The sequence below is a fragment of the Prionailurus bengalensis genome, chromosome A1 (assembly GCF_016509475.1).
Source record: "Prionailurus bengalensis isolate Pbe53 chromosome A1, Fcat_Pben_1.1_paternal_pri, whole genome shotgun sequence".
Lineage (NCBI taxonomy): Eukaryota > Metazoa > Chordata > Mammalia > Carnivora > Felidae > Prionailurus > Prionailurus bengalensis.
Window position 1 is genome coordinate 122,192,973 of NC_057343.1, and position 21,168 is coordinate 122,214,140.

A 21,168-nucleotide genomic window follows, 5' to 3' on the forward strand; every position below is an offset into this window, starting at 1 on the left:
CCCATGTTCAGCATGGAGCTTACTAAAAAAAAAAAAAGAAGTAACTTTGGAAAAGAATATGTTGACTAGATTCTAAGGACAAAAAGTATATACAAACACTGTACTTTAGTTGGTAAAACTGTTCCTCCCAGGAGTATGGGTTAAGCAGTTCTGAACTACCAGTAGAATAGGATTAAATAAATCATATAATATAAATAATGAGGGCCAGATTTCTCAATGTCAGAGAAAGAAGTCACAAATTGGCAAAAGGAGAATGCTAGAATGAGCCTTATGGTGCTAGCAGGGAGCCAAAGTTATCAGTATGAACTTTTTTTTTTTTTTTTTGAAGTAAACTCTAACCCCACTGTGGGGCTCAAACTCATGACCCCAAGATCAAGAGTCACATGCTCTATCAAATAAGCCAGCCAGGTGTCTCACAGTAAGAACTTTTCAAACATATATAGAGATAAAGAACTATTATAGACAGGTGCACATATGTGGGTTACCAGGGTTAATACATATATTTCTTTCCTCTTTCTACTGAAAGGAGCTACAATGAGTATACCTAGCATTCAGAACTTAGTTTTCTAAATACCATTTCTCAACTAAAGGAAACAGGCCTCCTTGGGGATGTGGTTGATTCCAGGGCTGGAACAGGGAAAATATAAGACAAAGCTGTAGTATCTTGGCACCAGAAAATTATAAAGGGCTTCAAAAAGAAAAGAAAAAAGATGGGAGCATCTTTTTTAGCCACAGGATAGCCACAGGAGCCAGCATAAAAGACTCTCAATGACCAAAATCAGAACAAGTTGAGTAATTACAATAACAACCCCCAAAACACCAGAGAGTACTGGAGTATAACCCAAAGAATAAAATAAATATGCACGAATCCACACCGATATAAAAAGGGACTGAATAAATAAGTAACTGGGGAAGAGAGGACAACTATTCTTTTCAGAAGAATTCTAGGTAATAAATGGAGAAAGAATAAGGGAAATGGAAAATCACTATTAGAACAACACAGTAATAGGGTGCCTAGGTGGCACAAATAAGCATCTGACTCCTGATTTCAGCTCAGATCATGATCTCACAGTTCATGAGTTCAAGCCCCAAATCAGGCTCTGCACTGACAGTGTGGAGTCTGTTTGGAATTCTCTCTCTCCCTCTCTCAAAAATAAACAAACATAAAAAAAAAAAAAAAAGAACACAGTAATAACTATAGCAGGCAGGCAAGATCCACAGATGAATGCTAAAATTAATGAGAAAATATTAAAAAAGAAGATATTGAGGTGCCTGGGTGGCTGTCAGTTAAGCGTCCAACTTCGGTTCAGGCCACGATCTCAGAGTTCATGGGTTCGAACCCTGCGTCAGGCTCTGTGCTGACAGCCCAGAGCCTGGAGCCTGCTTCGGATTCTGTGTCTTCCCCTCTCTCTGCCCATCTCCCACTCATGATCTGTCTCTCAAAAATAAATAAACATTATAAATAAATAAATAAATAAATAAATAAATAAATAGTACTATTTCCATAGCCTCAAAGTATCTCTCAAAATATATACAAATCAAGGGGCAAAATGGAGTCCCTACAGTAGAAAAACCTGACAGACACCACCTAAACCAAATGATCAAGGTTAACATCACCAGTAATGAGATACCAATATCATACGCTCACTGATACGATACAATGAGGAGGGCATGTCACCTCTCAATCAACTCATGACTCATGAGAAAGCATTAAACAAACTCAAATTGAGGGACATTCTATAAATTATCTGACCAGCACTCTCCAGAAGTGTGAAAATCAAGGAAGACAAAGATGGAAGAGACTAAGGAGACATACTAAGGAGATGTGACAAGTAAATGCAATGTGGAATCTTGGATTAGACCTGCAAACAGAATAAGGGTGTTAATGAAAAAACTGTTCAAAGTCAAATGAGGTTTGTAGTTCAGTAAATAGTATTGTTCAAATGTTAATTTCTTAGCTTTCAGGGTTGTACATGGTTATATAAGATGTAACCTTAGGGGAACTTAGGGGATCATGAGGGAACTCTGCTCTACCTTGCAATTCTTCTCTAAATCTAAAATTTATTGCCGAAAAAAGCAAAAGGGGGGGAAAGGGCCATCGAAAAGTCAGAAAAATAACTTCTGGCTTTGTTACTTTTTCAAAATTACTGAGTACTTTTTATGTGCTAAGTCCTGAAAATACAAAGATAAATTAGACAAGGCACCTGGGTGGCTCAGTCAGTTAAGCGTCTGACTCTTGATTTCGGCTCAGATTGTAATCTCATGGTTTGTGAGATCAAACCCCGCCTCAGGCTCTGTGCTCACTGCATAGAGCCTGCCTCTCTCTGCCCCTCCCCCATGCACACTCTCTCAAAGTAAATAAACATTAAAAAAAAAAGACAAATATAAATCAGACAAATATAAAATTTCAACCAAAATAAATATTATTAACCACCAAACCTTTTTTCCTTTGGCTTTATCCTTAATTATTACATCTTCTGTTTTAACATTGATTTCTTCCTCTTCCTCTTCTTCATCTGGAAAATCAGGGGGGCAACCATAAAGCTCTATCTCTCTTTTCAGTTTATCAGCACATGCCTGTAACAAATACAACATTAGAGTGAAGCTCAAAATTTGAGGTAGAAACAATTTGAATTTTTTGATATTTTTACAGCCAACTAAAATTGACTCTGAAATTTTCTGCAATACACCTATACACATGTGGATCACAATAGAAAACTCACATGATAAAATTCATGTACCTCAAAATTCACTAATTTATACATTAGTATTTTACTGCTTTTATTCAGCAAGCATTTATTCAACACTCAAAGTTCTTAATGTAGTATATTTTGTTAGACATTAAAAGTTCAAAAATATGTACATAAGACATGAGGTGCCTGGGTGGCTCAGTCAGTTGAGCATCCAACATCAACTCCAGTCCTGATCTGGTGGTTCACCAGTTCGAGATCTGCGTTGGGCTCTGTGCTAACATCTCAGAGCCTGGAGTCAGCTTCAGATCTGTGTCTCCCTCTCTGCCCCTCCCCTGCTCACACTCTGTCTCTGTCTCCCTCTCAAAACTAAAATATACATGAAAAAAAAATTTTTTTAAGAGAAAAACGTAAGACATAGCATTATCATTTTGAATAACAATATGAATCACAGCATTTATCAATTTAAAGATTACTATTTTATATCCCCATCATCATCACAACCTTCCGAGGTAGATAGGACAGGTATTTAGTTAGAAAACACACACTTGAGAGATGAAGGGGTTTATCCAAAAGTTATAAACCTAGCAAGCTACAGAGATAACACATGAACTTTGGCTTTCCACCCCAGCTCCTCTCAATTACACTATAATATCACATATAACACATATCATACATATATATTATATATGTATATATGTTATGTACGTGTATATACACATACATAAATAGTATATGTATTATATATGTATATTTATACATATGTATATATGTATATGTTATATATATATATATATATATATATATATACACAAAGATGACACCAAGTTAAAGTTAAGAGAAAAATGCAAATATAGGATTATGACTTTTAAAAACGAAGGGGACTCTTCCATGCAGAAGAATTTCAGTTAACTAATAAGGAAAGAATGACACAACTAGAAAGTCACCATTTTATAAACACTTATTCAAAAAGTGAAGCAGACAAGAAGCATCAAATGATGCTAAAACCACTGGGTTATTGGATAACCAGATATTCAGAGGCTCCCAAAGTATCATCTGCAGATTACTTTTCAATAACCCACCTTCAGAATGAAATCTGACAGTTACTAGCTCAACATCATTAAAATGGGACAAAGTGCCATTCTATGCCTTTTCATGTGATACAATGGGAAGTTTACGCCTCACCAATGTAGTATTCTTGTCAAAATATTTAACCCAGATGTAATCATGAAGAAACAATCAGAAAATTCAGACTATGGACCATTCTACAAAATAACTAGCATACACTCTTCAAAGACATCAACGTCATGACAAACTACAAGAAACCAAAAAGAATTAATGACCAAATGCAACGTGTGACCGACAACACACAAAGTAAAAAAAAAGGCCGGAAAGGACATTTTGGGACAACGGGAAACATCTGACTAGAGATTAGATGAAGATGCTAATATTACATCAATGTTAAATTTCTTGGAGGGGATAATGAAACTGTGATGATGTATAAAATGCCTTTGTTCTCAAAAGACACATGCTAAAGTAGTTAGAGGTAACACAGCATGATATGTGTAACTTACTTTCAGTGAGTTCACAGAAACAGAGAAAAGAAAGTATGCATGTATTACATGTGCATTAAGAGAACCAAAGGAATTATGGAAAATGTTAATATTCGGTAACTATGAGTGAAGGGTATATGGCTGTTCATTCTATCCTTTTACCTGTTCTGCAGGTTTGACATTTTTCAAAATAAAAGGTTGGAGAAGCAAAAGAAATGGGAAGTTAAATTTCCCAACCCTCTTACATTTAAGGAATCCTTTCAACAATAATTGTCTGGCCCCTTCTTTATTGAGAATTATTTCTAATATAAATTTATGACAAACGAAGACATTTGCAAACATGATCAAAATATGATACAACTAAAACAAACAGTATTATACATTTAAAAAACTGTTTATTACTCTATGTCATGAATACTTGTTAATAGTTATTATCTAACTTGAAAACAGAAATATCAATATGTAAGGTCACCAATAGAGATACAAAAATTACTGAGAAATCACTTAGACCTGGGGCGCCTGGGTGCCTCAGTTGGTTGAGCGCCCGACTTTGGCTCAGGTCATAATCTCGCGGTTTGTGGGTTCAAGCCCCACGTCAGGTTCTGTGCTGACAGCTCAGAGCCTGGAGCCTGCTTTGGATTCTGTGTCTCCCTCACTCTCTGCCTGTCCCTCGCTCATGCTCTGTCTCTGTCTCTCAACAATAAATAAATGTTAAAAAATTTTGGGGGGGGCGCCTGGGTGGCTTGGTCGGTTGAGCGTCCGACTTCGGCTCAGGTCATGATCTCACAGTCTGTGAGTTCGAGCCCCGCGTGGGGCTCTGTGCTGACAGCTCAGAGCCTGGAGCCCCTTTCAGATTCTGTGTCTCCCTCTCTCTCTGCCCCTCCCCTGTTCATGCTCTGTCTCTCTCTGTCTCAAAAATAAATAAACATTAAAAAATAATAAATAAATAAATAAACAAACATTAAAAAAAATAAAAAAATAAAATTTTTTTTTGTTAAAAGAAATCACTTAGACCTTAACGTTTACCCTTTATTTAAGTACTTCTTCAAATGCCTTTTAAATTTTAATTTTCATGGGACATGGGGTGGCTCACTCAGTTAAGCTTCCAACTTTGGCTCAAGATCATGATCTCACAGTTCATGCATTTGAGCCCTGCATTGAGCTCTGCACTGACAGCATGGAGACTGCTTGGGATTCTCTCCCTCTCTCTCCCTGCCCCTCTTCTCCACTCATTCTCTATCTCTCTCAAAATAAATAATAAATAAACTTTTAAAAAACTGTTTCTCAGGGCACCTGGCTGGCTCCGTTGGTTGAGCATGCAACTTCGTCTCAGGTCACAATCGCACCACCGTTCATGGGTTCAAGCTCTGCATCGGGCTCTGTGCTGGCAGCTCAGAGCCTGGAGCCTGCTTCGAATACTGTGTCTCTGTCTCTCTCTCTGACCCTGCCCTGCTCATGCTCTCTCTCTCTCTCTCTCTCAAAAATAAATAAACATTAAAAAAATATTTTTTAACTGTTTCTAATTGAAAAAAATAGTTTTCACTATAATGAATTCAGCTCATGCCAAGACATTGCATTATAATAAATATCTGAAAATACTATTTCAAGCTCTTAAATTGGACATTACATCTGCTTTAAGCTAAAAAGAGTAGGAACCAATCCCAAAAGCAATCTTACCTTGATAGGCATTCCAGTACAGTGTAAACCAAAGGGAAACAGACAAGTTTTTCCTTTCAGTCTCTGGTATCCTACTGCAAACTACAAAAAGAAAACTAAATTTAAATTATAAGTTTAAATGCTAGATGAATACAGAATGTTGACTGTTCATGAAGATCATGGGCTCAGATTTCCTCTTCCTCTCTTGCTTTAGAAGGAAGTCATTCCCTGGAGCGTCTGGGTGGCTCAGTTAAGAGTCTGACTCTTGATTTCAGCTCAGGCCATGATTATCAGGTTCATGAGAACGAGCCCTACATCAGGCTCTGCATTAACAATGTGGAGCCTGCTTGGGATTCTCTGTCTCCCTCTGTCCGCCCTTCCCTGCCCCACTCAAAAATAAATAAATAAATATTAAAAAAAAAAAAAAAAAAAGAAAAGAAGGAAGTCATTCCACAATTCTGGCCCATTGTTCTTTTTTTCTGTCTTTTCACCAAAAAGGAATTACTTATGACCATGCATAAATAATTAGAACCCTGCACACATACACACAGCACATACAAATTAAATATAAGAATATTTAATATAGGTAAAAATATAAAATTTAGGCTTAAAATTAAGGAATTCTAAGTTCTCTTAACAGGAAATAAATCGCATACATGCCATTTTCTTCAAAATAGTATTTATCAAAGACCCTCAATCCCATTATGTTAACCACAGAGGAAACATTACCTCACATTTGGATAAAGAAAATGTGTGTCCCAAATGAAGGCGCCCATTCATATACGGATATGGGAAGGTTACAAAGTACTTGCCCTTGCTGCAAAACAATCATGAAAAAACAAAGTACAGAAAAGAAAATGTTAAGTTCCTTTTAAAATGAGGAGGTAGGGTGAAGGGAAAGCTTATTACAAACAACTTGTTTAAATTTTATTTAAAAGACCTTTAAAAGTAAACATATGAATGTGGAAATTAAAAGCCCTCTGAAATTGAAACTTAATTGTGATTTAGAAAAAATAAAATGTTTATGGTTAGATATTAAAGAAATAAATATCCTTGCAGCAAATACTGGAGGTTTAACTTAAAAATGCTGAGTAAAGATAATTTACTGAGGATAATTTTAATACTCTTAGGAAACTGGATTAATTTAATATTTTAGTGATTAAATGAGATTTGCCCTCATTTGATATATATAAAGCAATTCAAAGTCCATCAGCTATAATAAAACATCTTCAGTATTACATGACACATGGAAAATTAATTTAAGAAGTGTCTCTCTAAAGCTGTTTAATTTATTGTATTATTTTTTCTTACAATCAAATGTATAACGTACCTATAAAAGTTACAAAGCACAATAAAATGAATGCCTGTAAGCATGCTATCCAAGTGATGAGCCCACTGAATCTACACTGTGTGCTCCTCAGCCCTCTCCCCGCAGAGAAAACCAGTATCTTGAAATCTACTTTTGTCATTCCCTTCATTTTGAATAGTTTATATCTCTGTCTGTGTCCTTAAACAATGTTATCACTTACTTTTGCTCACCTATGGGCTTCATTAAAAATTATACACCAGGGCACATGGCTGGCTCAGTTGGTAGAGCAAGCGACTCTAGGGTTGTGATTTCAAGCCCCATGTCGGGTGGAGATATTACTGAAAAAACTTTTTTTTCATTCAATGTTACATTTCTAAGTTCCCTCACTTCATTTTCTTTCATGGAACAAAGTTTTCAGTTCACTCTCGATAACTTTACCTGAAGTTGGCCAAAATTCTAGAAACAACAAAAGCTATAAAATATAACATCAAAGACTTTATATTACAGCAACACTCTTAATTTCTTTAAAAAAAAAAAAAAAAAAGTCCAAATTCAGAGTTGCCTGAGTGGCTCAGTCAGTTAAGTGTCTGACTTCAGATCAGGTTGTGATCTTGCAGTTTGTACCTTTGACCTCAGCATCGGGTTCTCTGCTGTCAACACAGAGCCTGCTTTAGATCCTCTGTCCTCCTCTCTCTCTGTACCCCCCTGCACATGCACGCTTTTTCTCTCTTTCTCAAAAATAAACATAAAAAAATTCCACTAGCATGTTGCTTAGTAGCAAGGAAAGTACCTTTTGAAATCAGAATGTCCTAAAAAGTAGTCCAGGCCCTGTCAATTCCTAGCTATGCAACCTTGAACTGGTTACTTAGCCTCCCTGTACCTCAGTATCCTCATCTATAAAATGGGAATAGGGGCACCTGGGTGGCCCAGTCAGTTGAGCATCTGACTTTGGCTCAGGTCAAGATTTCACGGTTTATGGGTTTGAGCCCCATGTCGGGCTCTGTGCTGACAGCTCAGAGCCTGGAGCCTGCTTCAGATTCTGTGTCTCCCTCTCTCTCTGCCCTTCCTCTGCTTGTGCTCTGACTCTCTCTGTCTCTCAAAAATAAATAAATGCTTAAAAAATATATTAATAAAGAAATAAAATAAAATAAGGATAAAAATACTGCTAACCTTAAAGGGTTATTAAAAAGATTAAATGAGGGGCGCCTGGGTGGCTCAGTCGATTAAGCGGCCGACTTCGGCTCAGGTCATGATCTTACGGTTCGTGAGTTCGAGCCCCGCGTCGGGCTCTGTGCTGACAGCTCAGAGCCTGGAGCCTGTTTCAGATTCTGTGTCTCCCTCTCTCTCTCTGACCCTCCCCCATTCATGCTCTGTCTCTCTCTGTCTCAACAGTAAATAAACGTTAAAAAAAATTAAAAAAAAAAAAAAAGATTAAATGATAATAGGCATACTAAAAATGGAATATTTCCTAAGCCTTTGCATAACAACCAATAAGTTTTCAAGATTAGCTACTATTTTAATTATTGTCAAAGTATTTCGTCATTGTAACAAGAACATTTTTCTACATTTCAACATATCTGAAATTGAGATGCTCCTATAATTGATGCATACATTTATTACACTACTGTTTGGGGGCAGTTATTTTGTTTTTATTTTTCCCTAGTACCATATCATTACCTGTGGCTTGTCTTATAATTGATGCTTAAAACCAAGGCAATACAGTATTTATGAAATAAGATCTTAAAATACAGAAACCCTTGAAAAAAAATTTTTAAAGAGTTGGGTTGTTGTTGGTTTTTTTGTTTTGTTTTGTTTTTTAGCATTTATTTATTTCTGAGAGAGAGAGAACACACCCAAGCTACCAAGCAAGGGAAGGGCAAAGAGAGGGAGACAGAGGATCTGAACAGGGCTCCACCCTGACAGCAGAGAGACCGATGTGGGGCTCCAACTCATGAACCACAAGATCATGACCTGAGCCAAAGTCAGAAGCTTAATTGACTAAGCCACCAAGGTGTCCCTGAAACCCTTCAAAATTTAATACTTGGTGTCTTTGGAGATAATATGAATCTCTACTGGAATAATCTCATTTTATCAGTTAGGAAAGACAAAACTTCAAAACATTCTCTTTTGTCTAAATATGAAAAATATTAGTTAAAAAAAAGCTATGTAGAAAAAGTCCTTTAAGAATTCTATAGGAGGAGCATCTAGCTCGCTCAGAGAACATGCAACTCTTGATCCCAAGGTCGTGAATTCAAGTTCCACACTAGGCACAGAGCTCACTTAAAAAAAAAAAAAAAAAAAAAAAGAATTCTATTGGAAAGAAAATCCTACTTTGAAATCAAGAAAATAAAAGTTACCTTCTTCAGCCCGTTTCAGACATTATAAGTACAATCTGCCTTATCCTTTCCACAAAGCAGTTTCTGTAGCCAACAGTTTTGGGAACACAAGGTGTAGAACTTCATAAAGTACTACTCACCTAGTCTGGTTCTCCACATTAGATGCATTAACCTCAAACACTTTCTCAGTATCCCATTTCTGTTGGATTTCTTTCTCAATCTTCTTCAAAAAGTCCACTTTTGCTGTTCCTTTTCTTTCCTATTGGACACAAAAGAGATACAACAATCCACTCTATACTTGGACAGTCTTGCTTTAAAAAAAAGAAAAAAAAATATGTTCACATAGAACAAGCTGTTTACTGATAGGCAATTTCTCCATGGTTATCATGAACTTTAAACAAACAAGATTAAAAATTTGCGCTATCAGAATCTGTCTACTTTAAACACCAAAGGGATAGTTAATGAATTACTAAAATATATAAAGGGCTTTGAAATACTTCTATTAAATGAGACACTAAAACAGATACTGTTCCTATTTAGTTAAGATGCACAAATACTTAGAAAAGTACAAGATGGCCAAGCTGCAATAATGCTCAATCAAAGGATGTTGAGACCCAATGGGAAGAGGCCGAGGAAGGGTTAGTAATCTACATGTTTTTTTTCAAGGCAACTGATGAAGAACTCCTCTCCAAAATGGTTAACAGACTATTAACATGAAATTTAAATGAAACAGAATGGCAAGCATGTCTCTAATATATCAGATGTACCAGCAACATTGCCATCCTTCCATAAGCTGCCTGTGGATGAAAGCGAAAGCAAAAAAACATGTATGATCATTCTACCTCTGAAAAGGAAGCGCTAGAGCTTCCTTCTCAGTTTGTGACTGTGTGAAAAACAGATGCTAAAAGCAGGTAAGCCAAAGCTGGCGTGGAATGAAACACAGAGCAGACAAGTATGAAAGTTGGATACTAATGGACCATACACAAATCTAATTCTGTTTTGAAATTTAGTATTAGTCTCTAAAATGTATTTTCTGGTATAGTTATCTGAACTGAAATTGGATTTTACCCCCTTCTTACGTGCAAACATTCCCAGATTGTGCAGCATTTTCAAATGAGAAAATACCTGGGTTCTATTCATACCTTTTTTTTAAGATTTTTTTTTTTTAAGTAATCTCTACACCCAACATGAGGCTCAAACTTACAACCCCAAGATCAAGAGTCACATGTTCTACCAAGTGAGCCAGCCAGGTGCCTCTGGGTTCTACTCATACTTTTACAACCTACTACACAAGACGAACTTGCCAAGTTACCTAAAGACTGCAACTCAGTCTCCTTTAAGAGTGCCTCTCTCTGTCCTTTCACCCAACAATTTAAAAAATGCTTTCCATTGGGGCGACTGGCTGGCTCAGTCCAGAGAGCACACAACTCTTGATCTTGGGTACATGAGTTCAAGCCCACATTGGGCATATAATTCACTTAAAAATATGTATTTAGGGGTGCCTGGGTGGCTCTGCCAGCTGAGCGTCCAACTTCAGCTCAGGTCATGATCTCACAGCTCGTGAGTTCAAGCCTCTGTCAGGCTCTGTGCTGACAGTGTGGAGCCTGCTTGGGATTCTCTCCCTTTCCCTCTCTCCCTGTCCCCTCCCCACATGCTCTCTCTCTTCTCTTTCTCAGATAAACTTTAAATAGATACACAATTTATATACACACATATGTATATACGTGAGATCAGGTCAAGATCTCAGTTTGTGAGCTCGAGACCCATGCTGGGCTCTGTGCTGACATCTCAGAGCCTCAAGCCTGCTTCAGATTCTGTGTCTCCCTCCCTTCCCCTGCTCACACTCTGTCCCTCTCTCTCAAGAATAATCAAACATTGGGGCGCCTGGGTGGCGCAGTCGGTTAAGTGTCCGACTTCAACCAGGTCACGATCTTGCGGTCCGTGAGTTCGAGCCCCGCATCGGGCTCTGGGCTGATGGCTCAGAGCCTGGAGCCTGTTTCTGATTCTGTGTCTCCTTCTCTCTCTGCCCCTCCCCCGTTCATGCTCTGTCTCTCTCTGTCCCAAAAATAAATAAACGTTGAAAAAAAAAAATTTAAAAAAAAAAAAAAATAATCAAACATTAAAAAAATTTTTTTTTAATTTTAAATTTAAAAAAAGTATGCTCTCTCTCTCCAAAATAAACAAACATTTAAAAAACATTGGGGCACCTGAGTGGCTCAGTCGAATGAGCATCTAACTTCAGTTCAGGTCATGATCTCCCAGTTCATGAATTCGAGCCCTGCATCAGGCTCATTGCTGTGGTGCAGACACTGCTTCAGATCCTCTGCCCACTTCTCTCTGCCCCTCTCCCACCGGCGTTCTCTCAAAAATAAACATTTTTTTAAATTTACAAATAATTTTTTTTTTTTTTTAATTTTTAAAAAAGGGGCACCTCGGTGGCTCAGTTGGTTAAGCATCCAACTTTGGCTCAGGTCATGATCTCACAGCTTGTGGGTTTGAGCTCCACACTGGGCTCTGTGCTGATAGCTCAGAGCCTGGAGTCTGCTTCGGATTCTCTGTCTCCCCCTCGCTCGCTCTGTCTCTCTCTCAAAAATAGGCATTAAAAAAATTAATACATATATATACACACACACACACACACACACATATATTTTATACTACTTTTTAAAAAAGTGGACCGCCTGGTGGCCTCGGTCAGTAGAGCATGTCACTCTTGACCTCTGTGTTGTGAGTTGAAGTCCCACATTGTATGCAGAGCTTACAAAAACTACTTTTGGGGCACCTGGGTGGTCAGTTGGTTTAGTACCTGACTCCTGATTTCAACTTAGGTGATGATCTCATGGTTCATGGGATCAAACCCCATATCAGGCTCTGTGCTGAGTGTGGAGCCTGCCTGGGATTCTCTCTCCCTCTCTCTCTGACCATCCCCAGCTGACATTCTCGCTCTCTCTCAATCAATGAATCTATCAATCAATAAGCTTTCTATTTGTATCACAAATATACTGGACTTTTAAATGGTTACACAAATTTGAACACTTGCAAAGAGGAATTATGTGCAATAAAAAAAACCCAAACTTAACATTATTTCTCCAATAACTATCTTAAATATACTTTGTGTATTAAGTAATAAAATAACCAACACTATTAAAATTAAGATTTAATACAAATCTACTAAAAGGTATCAGCTCTGTTGTACTATTTTCAGTTTTCTATATTTTAAACCAAAGAATGGTTTCCTATTTTTTAACATAGTTAAACGTAGTTTTAACGTAGTTAAAAAACAGGAGACAGGGGCGCCTGGGTGGCGCAGTCGGTTAAGCCTCCAACTTCAGCCAGGTCACGATCTCGCGGTCCGTGAGTTCGAGCCCCGCGTCAGGCTCTGGGCTGATGGCTCAGAGCCTGGAGCCTGTTTCCGATTCTGTGTCTCCCTCTCTCTCTGCCCCTCCCCTGTTCATGCTCTGTCTCTCTCTGTCCCAAAAAAATAAATAAACGTTGAAAAAAAAAATTTTTAAAAACAGGAGACAAAGACAAGCAACAGAAAGATGAAATATCAGCTTACAAGGAGGAGGTAAATGATGGATTAAAGGAAAAGTCCTGGGGACACCTGGCTGACTCAGTCAGTGGAGCACACAACTCTGGACCTTGGGGTTGTGAGTTCTAGCCCTGTGCTGGGTGTAGAGATTACTTAAAATCTTAAAGGGGCACCTGGGTGCCTCAGTCAGTTGAGCGTCCGACTTTGGCTCAGGTCATGATCTCATGGTTTGTGAGTTAAAGCCCTATGTCGGGCTCTGTGCTGACAGCTCAAAGCCTGGAGCCTGCTTCGGATTCTGTGTCTCCCTCTCTCTCTGCTCCTCCACCGCTCATGCTCTGTCTCTCTCTGTCTCTCAAAAATGAATAAACATTAAAAAAAAATTTTTTTAATAAATAAATAAAATCTTAAAGGGTCCTGGGTAGCTCAGTCAGTTAAGCATCGGACTTCAGCTCAAGTCATGATCTTGCAGTTCATGGGTTCAAGCCCCGCACCACACTGGGCTCTGTGCTGACAGCTCAGAGCCTGGAGCCTGTTTCAATTTCTGTGTCTCCCTCTCTCGTTGCCCCTCTCCTGCTCAAACTGTGACTCTCTCTCTCTCTCAAAAATTAGCATTAAAAAAAAAGTTTAAAAAAATAAATAAACTCTTTGAAAAAAAGAGACAGAAAAAAGAAAAAGAAAAATCATGGACATAATAAGTTCCTCCAGTAATTAAAGGAAAATAAAAGTGACAAGGAAATATTTTGTTTCCATAAATCCTTACCAGATTGCTGAGTGGAAATGATATCAAAACACAAATATAATCAAGTCAATTCCTTTTCAGAGGATCTCTATAGCGGTCAGGATAGAGTCTATACTGTTAAACCTGGCACTTAAGGCCCTTCTTGTCTCATTTCTGCCAAGTCCCTTCCTCCTTCCTTTTTTATATATTTTTTTTAGTGTTTATTTTTCAGAGAGCATGCACGCAAGCATGCACAAGCAAGGGAGGGGCAGAGAGAGAGGGAGACACAGAATCTGAAGCAGGCTCCAGTCTCTGAACGGTCAGCACAGAGCCGGACATGGGGCTCGAACTCACAAACTGCGAGATCATGACCTGAGCCAAACTCACAGGCTTAACTGACTGAGCCATCCAGGCACCACTCAGGTCACCCACTGTAAAGGAGATGAAAGAAACAGTCTTCACAAATTACTAAGAACTATGTTTTTTTTCACTGTTATTGAACACATTAAATGCACAAAATCTCTTCTTTGAAGTTTCTGCTTCTCAGAAAAACTTGTCCATCAAAACATCCAAGGTCAATTGTAATGAAACCTGATATTGGCCCCACCACCAACTGTTGTTTGACCTTGATCAATCTGAGCCTTAATTTCTTCACTGGTTATTTAATTAGACAATTGGTTATAATAATTAGTTAAAAGGTTATTTGACAAGTCAGAGGTTCAAAACTTTGGCATTTTTGACAGTTTAGGTTAAATAATTTTTTGGGTTTTGTCTTGTGCATTGTAAGAGGCTTAGAAGCATCCCTGGCTTCTGCCCACCAGATGCCAGGAGAATCCCCTAGTTGTGACAACCAAACAGTCTCCAGACCAAATGTTCTCAGGAGGACAAGACCATCCCCAGTAAAGAACCACTAAAAAAGATAACAAGCTCTTCCATATATTCATAATATTCTGCAGTTCTTGAAACTTTTACGAACATTAACTTTTTGCATCTTAACAATAACCCTAAGAAGGAGGCAGACCAGTGATTACCATTTCAAAGATGATAAATAATAAATCTGAAGTTCGCAGATCATTGTGTCAGCAAAAAGTCAAGGTGGACAAAAATGTTCATCTTCTGGCTTCTATTTCTGCTTCCTCCTAGTACTCTAGCCATGTCCTAGCTGCCACCACTTACTAGCTGTAGAACCTTAGACAAATTCCTTAAGCTTTCTCAGCTTCTATTTCTTTATCTTTAAATGAGAATAAAAATTATACTAACTTTATAGTATTAGTATGAAAATTAAAAGAGTTAAGGGGCTCCTAGGTGTCTCGGTTAAGTGTTTGACTTTGGCTCAGGTCATGATCTCACAGTTTGTGAGTTCGAGCCCCACACTGGGCTGTGTGCTGACAGCTCAGAGTCGAACCTGCTTCAGATTCTGTGTCTCCCTCTCTCTCTGCCCCTCCCCCACTTATGCTGTCTCTCTCTCAAAAATAAACAAACATTAAAAAGAAAGAGTTAATACAGACAAAGGACTTAACCTTGGGCTGGACCCATGGTAAATGCACGATAATGTTAACCAATACCACAAAGAGACATCTAGACATCATGTGATTTTATTAGGTATGAAAATGGCACTGGGATTATGTTTTAAGAGAAGTTATCATTACATTAAAAAATATTAAAATATGTATCGATGTAAAAACTTATACTAAACTATGTCAAATATGTATGTACAGTGCCTGGAATCTGCTTAAAATGAATCCTGAGGGGTGGAGGGGCAGGGTCGCAGGAAGGGATATATGAAACAAAATAGCCCTGAACTGCCAATTATTGAAGTTGGGTGATGGGTACACGGAAGTACATAATACTATTATCTCTATTTTGCTGACTATTTAAATTTTCCAAATGAAAGTTTAAAAACAATAATTTTTTTAGATTGGCTATTATGTTTATTATATCACATCCCCAGATCCCCTCTAAAAGTCTGATATGTAACTAGAAGAGATTAAAACTGTCAAAAGCTTGGGGCGCTTGGGTGGCTTCGTCATTTAAGTGTCCAACTCTTGGTTTCAGCTCAGGTCATAATCTAATGGCTTGACCTTGAGCCGCTGGTTGGGATTCTGTCTCCGTCCCTCTCTACCTCTCTCTCCCACTCGAGATCTCTCTCTCTCTCTCATTCTCACTCTCTCACTCTCTCTCAAAAATACACAAATAAAAATTTTAAATACACAAAAATAAAAATAGAACTGTCAAAAGCTCTAAAAAATAAATACTATGCTGTGTGGCTCAGTTGGTTAAGCATCCAACTTCAGCTCAGGTAATGATCTCATGGTCTGTGAGTTTGAGCCCCACATCGGGCTCTGTGCTGACAGCTAAGAGCCTGGAGCCTGCTTCAGATCTGTGTCTCCCTCTCTCTCTGCGCCTCCCCAGCTTGCATTCTGTCTCTGTCTCTTTCTCTCTCTCTCAAAAATAAACATTAAACAAATTTTTTAAAATAAATACTACTCTGGGGCGCCTGGGTGGCGCAGTCGGTTAAGCGTCCGACTTCAACCAGGTCACGATCTCGCGGTCCGTGAGTTCGAGCCCCGCGTCGGGCTCTGGGCTGATGGCTCAGAGCCTGGAGCCTGCTTCTGATTCTGTGTCTCCCTCTCTCTCTGCCCCTTCCCCATTCATGCTCTGTCTCTCTCTGTCCCAAAAATAAATAAACGTTGAAAAAAAAAAAAAAACCTTTTTAAAATAAATACTACTCTGATATGAAGAAAATTTTAGTTTATTATTTATAAATTCAATTATAAAATAAAAACTAATATCCTATCCATGCTATCACATGTTCATTGTCTTACACACTTCATTATTGATAAGATTTCCTCTGGAAACAGAAAACCTTCTTTATGGAAGATGTTTGCAAAAGAAATTTCCTAATTTGGCAAAAGACATGAATAGACACTTCTCCAAAGAAGACATCCAGATGGCCAACCGACACATGAAAAAATGCTCCACATCACTCATCATCAGCGAAATACAAATAAAAACCACAATGAGATACCACCTCACACCTGTCAGAATGGCTATCATTAACAACTCAGGCAACAACAGATGTTGGTGAGGATGCAGAGAAAGAGGATCTCTTTTGCACTGCTGGTGGGAATGCAAACTGGTGCAGCCACTCTGGAAAACAGTATGGAGGTTCCTCAAAAAACTAAAAATAGAACTACCCTACAACCCAGCAATTGCACTACTAGGTATTTATCCACAGGAGACAGATGTGCTGTTTCAAAGGAACACATGCACCCCCATGTTTATAGCAGCACTATCAACAATAGCCAAAGTAAGGAAAGGGTCCAAATGTCCATCAATGGATGAATGGATAAAGATGTGGTATATCTATACAATGGAGTATTACTCGGCAATCAAAAAGAATGAAATCTTGCCATTTGCAACTACGTGGATGGAACTAGAGGCTATTATGCTAAGTGAAATTAGTCAGAGGAAGACAAAAATCATATGACTTCACTCATATGAGGACTTTAAGAGACAAAACAGATGAACATAAGGGAAGGGAAACAAAAATAATATAAAAACAGGGAGGGGGACAAAACAGAAGAGACTCATAAATATGGAGAACAAACTGAGGGTTAACAGGAGGGGTTGTGGGAAGGGGGATGGGCTAAATAGGTAAGGAGCACCAAGGAATCTGCTCCTGAAATCATTGTGCACTATATGCTAACTAATTTGGATGTAAATTTAAAAATATATAAAAAATAAAACAAGTTATTAAAAAAAAAAAAGAAATATCCTAATTAGCTTGCAATTGGGGGTAACACAATGATTAACAGAATGAACTCCAGTGTGGGACCAAATGAATTCTAATTCTTCCTGAGTAGACCTGATGCCTTATTTTCCCCATCAATAAAATGGGGATAAAGCACCCACTTTTATAGGGTTGTGCAGATGAAAACTTTTGTAAAACACTAAAGCATGGCACAGAATAATCGGTACATTTAAAACACAAAATAAAATCGGTACATTTTATTATTTTTATTGTTACTTATTCTTTCTAAAGGGAGATCTTACTGGATTCTTCCAATGAAACTAACTTTAAGGTCAGCCCAGTACCATGACAGTGTAAAACATGAATATTTGCAGAGGCCAAGAAGTGAATAAAGTAAAACAATCAGATCTACCAGAAATATTGCCAGTTTCCTTATACAAAACATAAAAAGAATAAAAATGTACTAAAGTCTTCCAAACTGAAAAAGCTCATTCCCATTAACACCAAAAAGAAGAAAAAAGAAAGAAAGACCTGCAAATTCCACATCAGCTAAGGATATCATCATGGGGGAGAGGGGTTGGTGGGAGGCAATGAGCAACTTGGGACAGAAGAAAAAGCTCTGGACCAGGAGTTGAAAGGCATGTGTTTTCCTGGGAAGCAGGGTGACATAGTGACTGAAAAATGAATCAATCCCTTTGAGTTTTGATCACTTTCATCCTGTCCTAGTTATAAGAAATCAGACCTGTTAGGTAAGCTCTCTAAGCATGGGGTTCTTCATCTGTAAACTGCAAATAAGAGTGCCTAACTCAAATAGATTAGTGTGAACACTCAATAAGACAATTCAAATAAAACGCTAAACAAAAAGCATGACACATAAGAAATGTCAGTTATTGATATTATTGATCCTAACTCTGCTAGAATTCCAACTCTAATAATTCCTCAACCCCACTGGGTCCTACTGATCATGACCTTTTTTCACTAATCTTTAGGCGCCTACCACCCCATGTCCTCATTTCTGTCCCTTAAATCCATCTGTATAATTCTTCAGTTTTCCCTTTACCATTCTTGCCTGGCAAAACTCCATCCATCCGTCCCATCCAACTGCTCTGTTCCTTCACCTAGGCAGCTGAAAGTGGCAAGAGATAAGCACTCAACCATGCTGACTGGCCTCCATTTAAATTCATGTCCACTAATATCAAGTGATGCCCAGCCACACTACTAATTTCTGAAATCCACTTTGTTACTCCTTCTCCTAGACTAGTGCTTCTCAACTTTAATGTGTATACTGTGCAATACAGTAGCCACTAGCCACACATGACTTGTTAATTTTAAAGTTACATTAAAATTCAGTCCTTCAATTGCACTGGCCACATTTCAAGGGCTCAGTTGCCACATGTGGCTAGTGGCTCCCAAATTAGTGCAAATATAAAAAGTTCTATTGAGGGCAATGTCCTGAACAATTGTTTTATGCTTTCTCCTCTCTCCTCAATCCTCCAGCAATTCCTCTTCCATCCTCATTTCTAGCTGTTAATCTTGGTTCTTAATTGAATTAGAAACCAGAAGTGAACAGAAAATTTTCACAGCCTCCCTCATCACATCTACCTACCCACATGCCTGTGTACCTATATAGTCTGTCTTCTTTCCTGTTATTATTAACCCTTCCACTGATGCACTGGATCTCATCCCTTCTGTTCTATTCAGGAACAGCACTTCAGCAATCATCCCTTTTCCACATCAATGTTTCCTTTCTACAGGGTAATTCCCATGAGCATACAAGTATTGGTAATTTCTTCTACCTTTAAAAAAAGAAAAGAAAGTCCTCTTTTGACTTTCATCTGTTACCCCAATTCTCTGCTCTCCTTTATAAAATTCCTCAAGAGTTATCCATACTCATGATCTCCAGTCCATCTCTTCCCATTCTTTCTTGAACCCAGCAGCCTTACATGACCTACATCCATCCACCCATCAATATCCATCACATACACTATCATCATTTCCAGTATCACTGTCCTTTGGATATACAACCCTCTTTGCTTTTCACTCAGTGTGGCTTCTGCCTAGATATCGTCTCCTCCATATAGCTGCATGGCTTGCTCCCTTACCTCATTTTTGCCACAATGCCACCTTCTTAGAAAAGCCTTTCTTGATCACAGTTGTTGTTTTTTTTTTAAACAAACTTTTTTTTAATCTTTATTTTTGAGAGAGAGAGAGACAGAGACAGAGTGAGAGCAGGGAGGAACAGAGAGAGAGAGGGAGACACAGAATCCGAAGCAGGCTCCAGGCTCCAAGCTGTCAGCACAGAGCCCAACGCAGGGCTCGAACCCACAAACCGTGAGATCATGACCTGAGCCGAAGTCGGATGCTTATCCGACTGAGCCACCCAGGTGCCCCTTGATCACAGTTTTCAAACTGCAACCCTACCCCACCTCACACTTAAGAATCTCCCCTTCCTGCTCTATTTTTGTCAATAGGACTTTCTGGCACCAGACATATTTTACCAAATATTTTAGCATGTAACTCTCTCATACACACACACACGTAAACACCATGAATGTAGAGATTTGTGTCTGTTAAAAAAATTTTTTTTTGTTAAAAGAAGGAACAAAGGGGGCGCCTGGGTGGCTCAGTGGGTTGAGCATCGACTTGGGCTCAGGTCATGATCTCACCACTCGTGGGTTCAAGTCCCACACTGGGCTCTGTGCTGACAGCTCAGAGGCTGGAGCCTGCTTGGGATTCCGTGTCTCCCTCTCTCTCTTTACCCCTCCCTTGCTCATGCTCTGTCTCTGTCTCTCAAAAATATGTAAACATTAAAAAAAAAAAAAAAACTTTTTTTAAAGGAGGAACAAGGTTACCTACTTCCCTCTCTCCAAATGGGTTTTAGACACGTCGTGAAATTAACACACGTAACATTAAGTAGTGGGTAAAGTTAAAGATACCAGCTCCGGGCTCAACAGATAGCAAGAAAAGGCGCATCCTCACAACATCCACACCTTTAACGTGGGGGTCAAGGTATTCCCTGTGTTTAGATAAGGATTTTTCCTTTCAGGACAACGGCTACCACATGGAGACCCCAGCTTCTGGCAAAAGCAAACAAATCAGCCGGGTTATAGGGCCGGGCAGAGCGGACTCTCTTCCCGCCAGAACTCACCGCCATGGCACCGCCCAACCAATTCTGCAACCCACGACAGTGACCTCAGCGATCCTCTCAAAGCAGTGATCCCAACCTTTCCCTTCCGTCTGGGGGTAGCCAGGCCTCCCAATACACTGAAGCACACACTTTACACCTGATGAGGCAATCGCCCGCTCACAGCTAACTACTGCCTTGTGCATCCCGTAGCCCGCCGGGAATTGTAGTTTCCAGACCACTAGAGCCCAAGTCTAGCAGTCACCTATTGACTACAACTCCCATAGAGCAACAGGCTACCGGAAATTGAGCCTCTAGGTCACGAGGTGGTGACACCGGTAGTGATGTCAGGGGCATGTTGAACTACAAAGTCCATGAGGCTGTTCGAAGTCGCAGACTGCCGCGAACGCGCCTACGGTCCAGTTCCCTGGCCTTCAACCTTTTCACCCCGTGGCGCTGGGTTAGGTGTCTTGTCAGGATGCCAGGTTGCAAGGTT

General features: G+C 39.0%; 1 protein-coding gene across 1 annotated transcript in view; it reads right to left on the reverse strand.

The window, feature by feature from the left end:
• Nucleotides 1-20,895, reverse strand: part of LARS1 (leucyl-tRNA synthetase 1) — a 77,096-nt gene extending 56,201 nt beyond the window's left edge. Inside the window, exons 1-5 of the mRNA XM_043590212.1 lie at nt 20,697-20,895; nt 9,685-9,803; nt 6,629-6,716; nt 5,921-6,001; nt 2,440-2,577 (exon numbers count right to left, since the gene is read on the reverse strand). Coding sequence (XP_043446147.1) covers nt 2,440-2,577; nt 5,921-6,001; nt 6,629-6,716; nt 9,685-9,803; nt 20,697-20,702 — 432 coding nt within the window. The 5' untranslated portion in view covers nt 20,703-20,895. The remainder of the gene's footprint in view (nt 1-2,439; nt 2,578-5,920; nt 6,002-6,628; nt 6,717-9,684; nt 9,804-20,696) is intronic.
• Between the last annotated feature and the right edge of the window lie 273 nt (nt 20,896-21,168).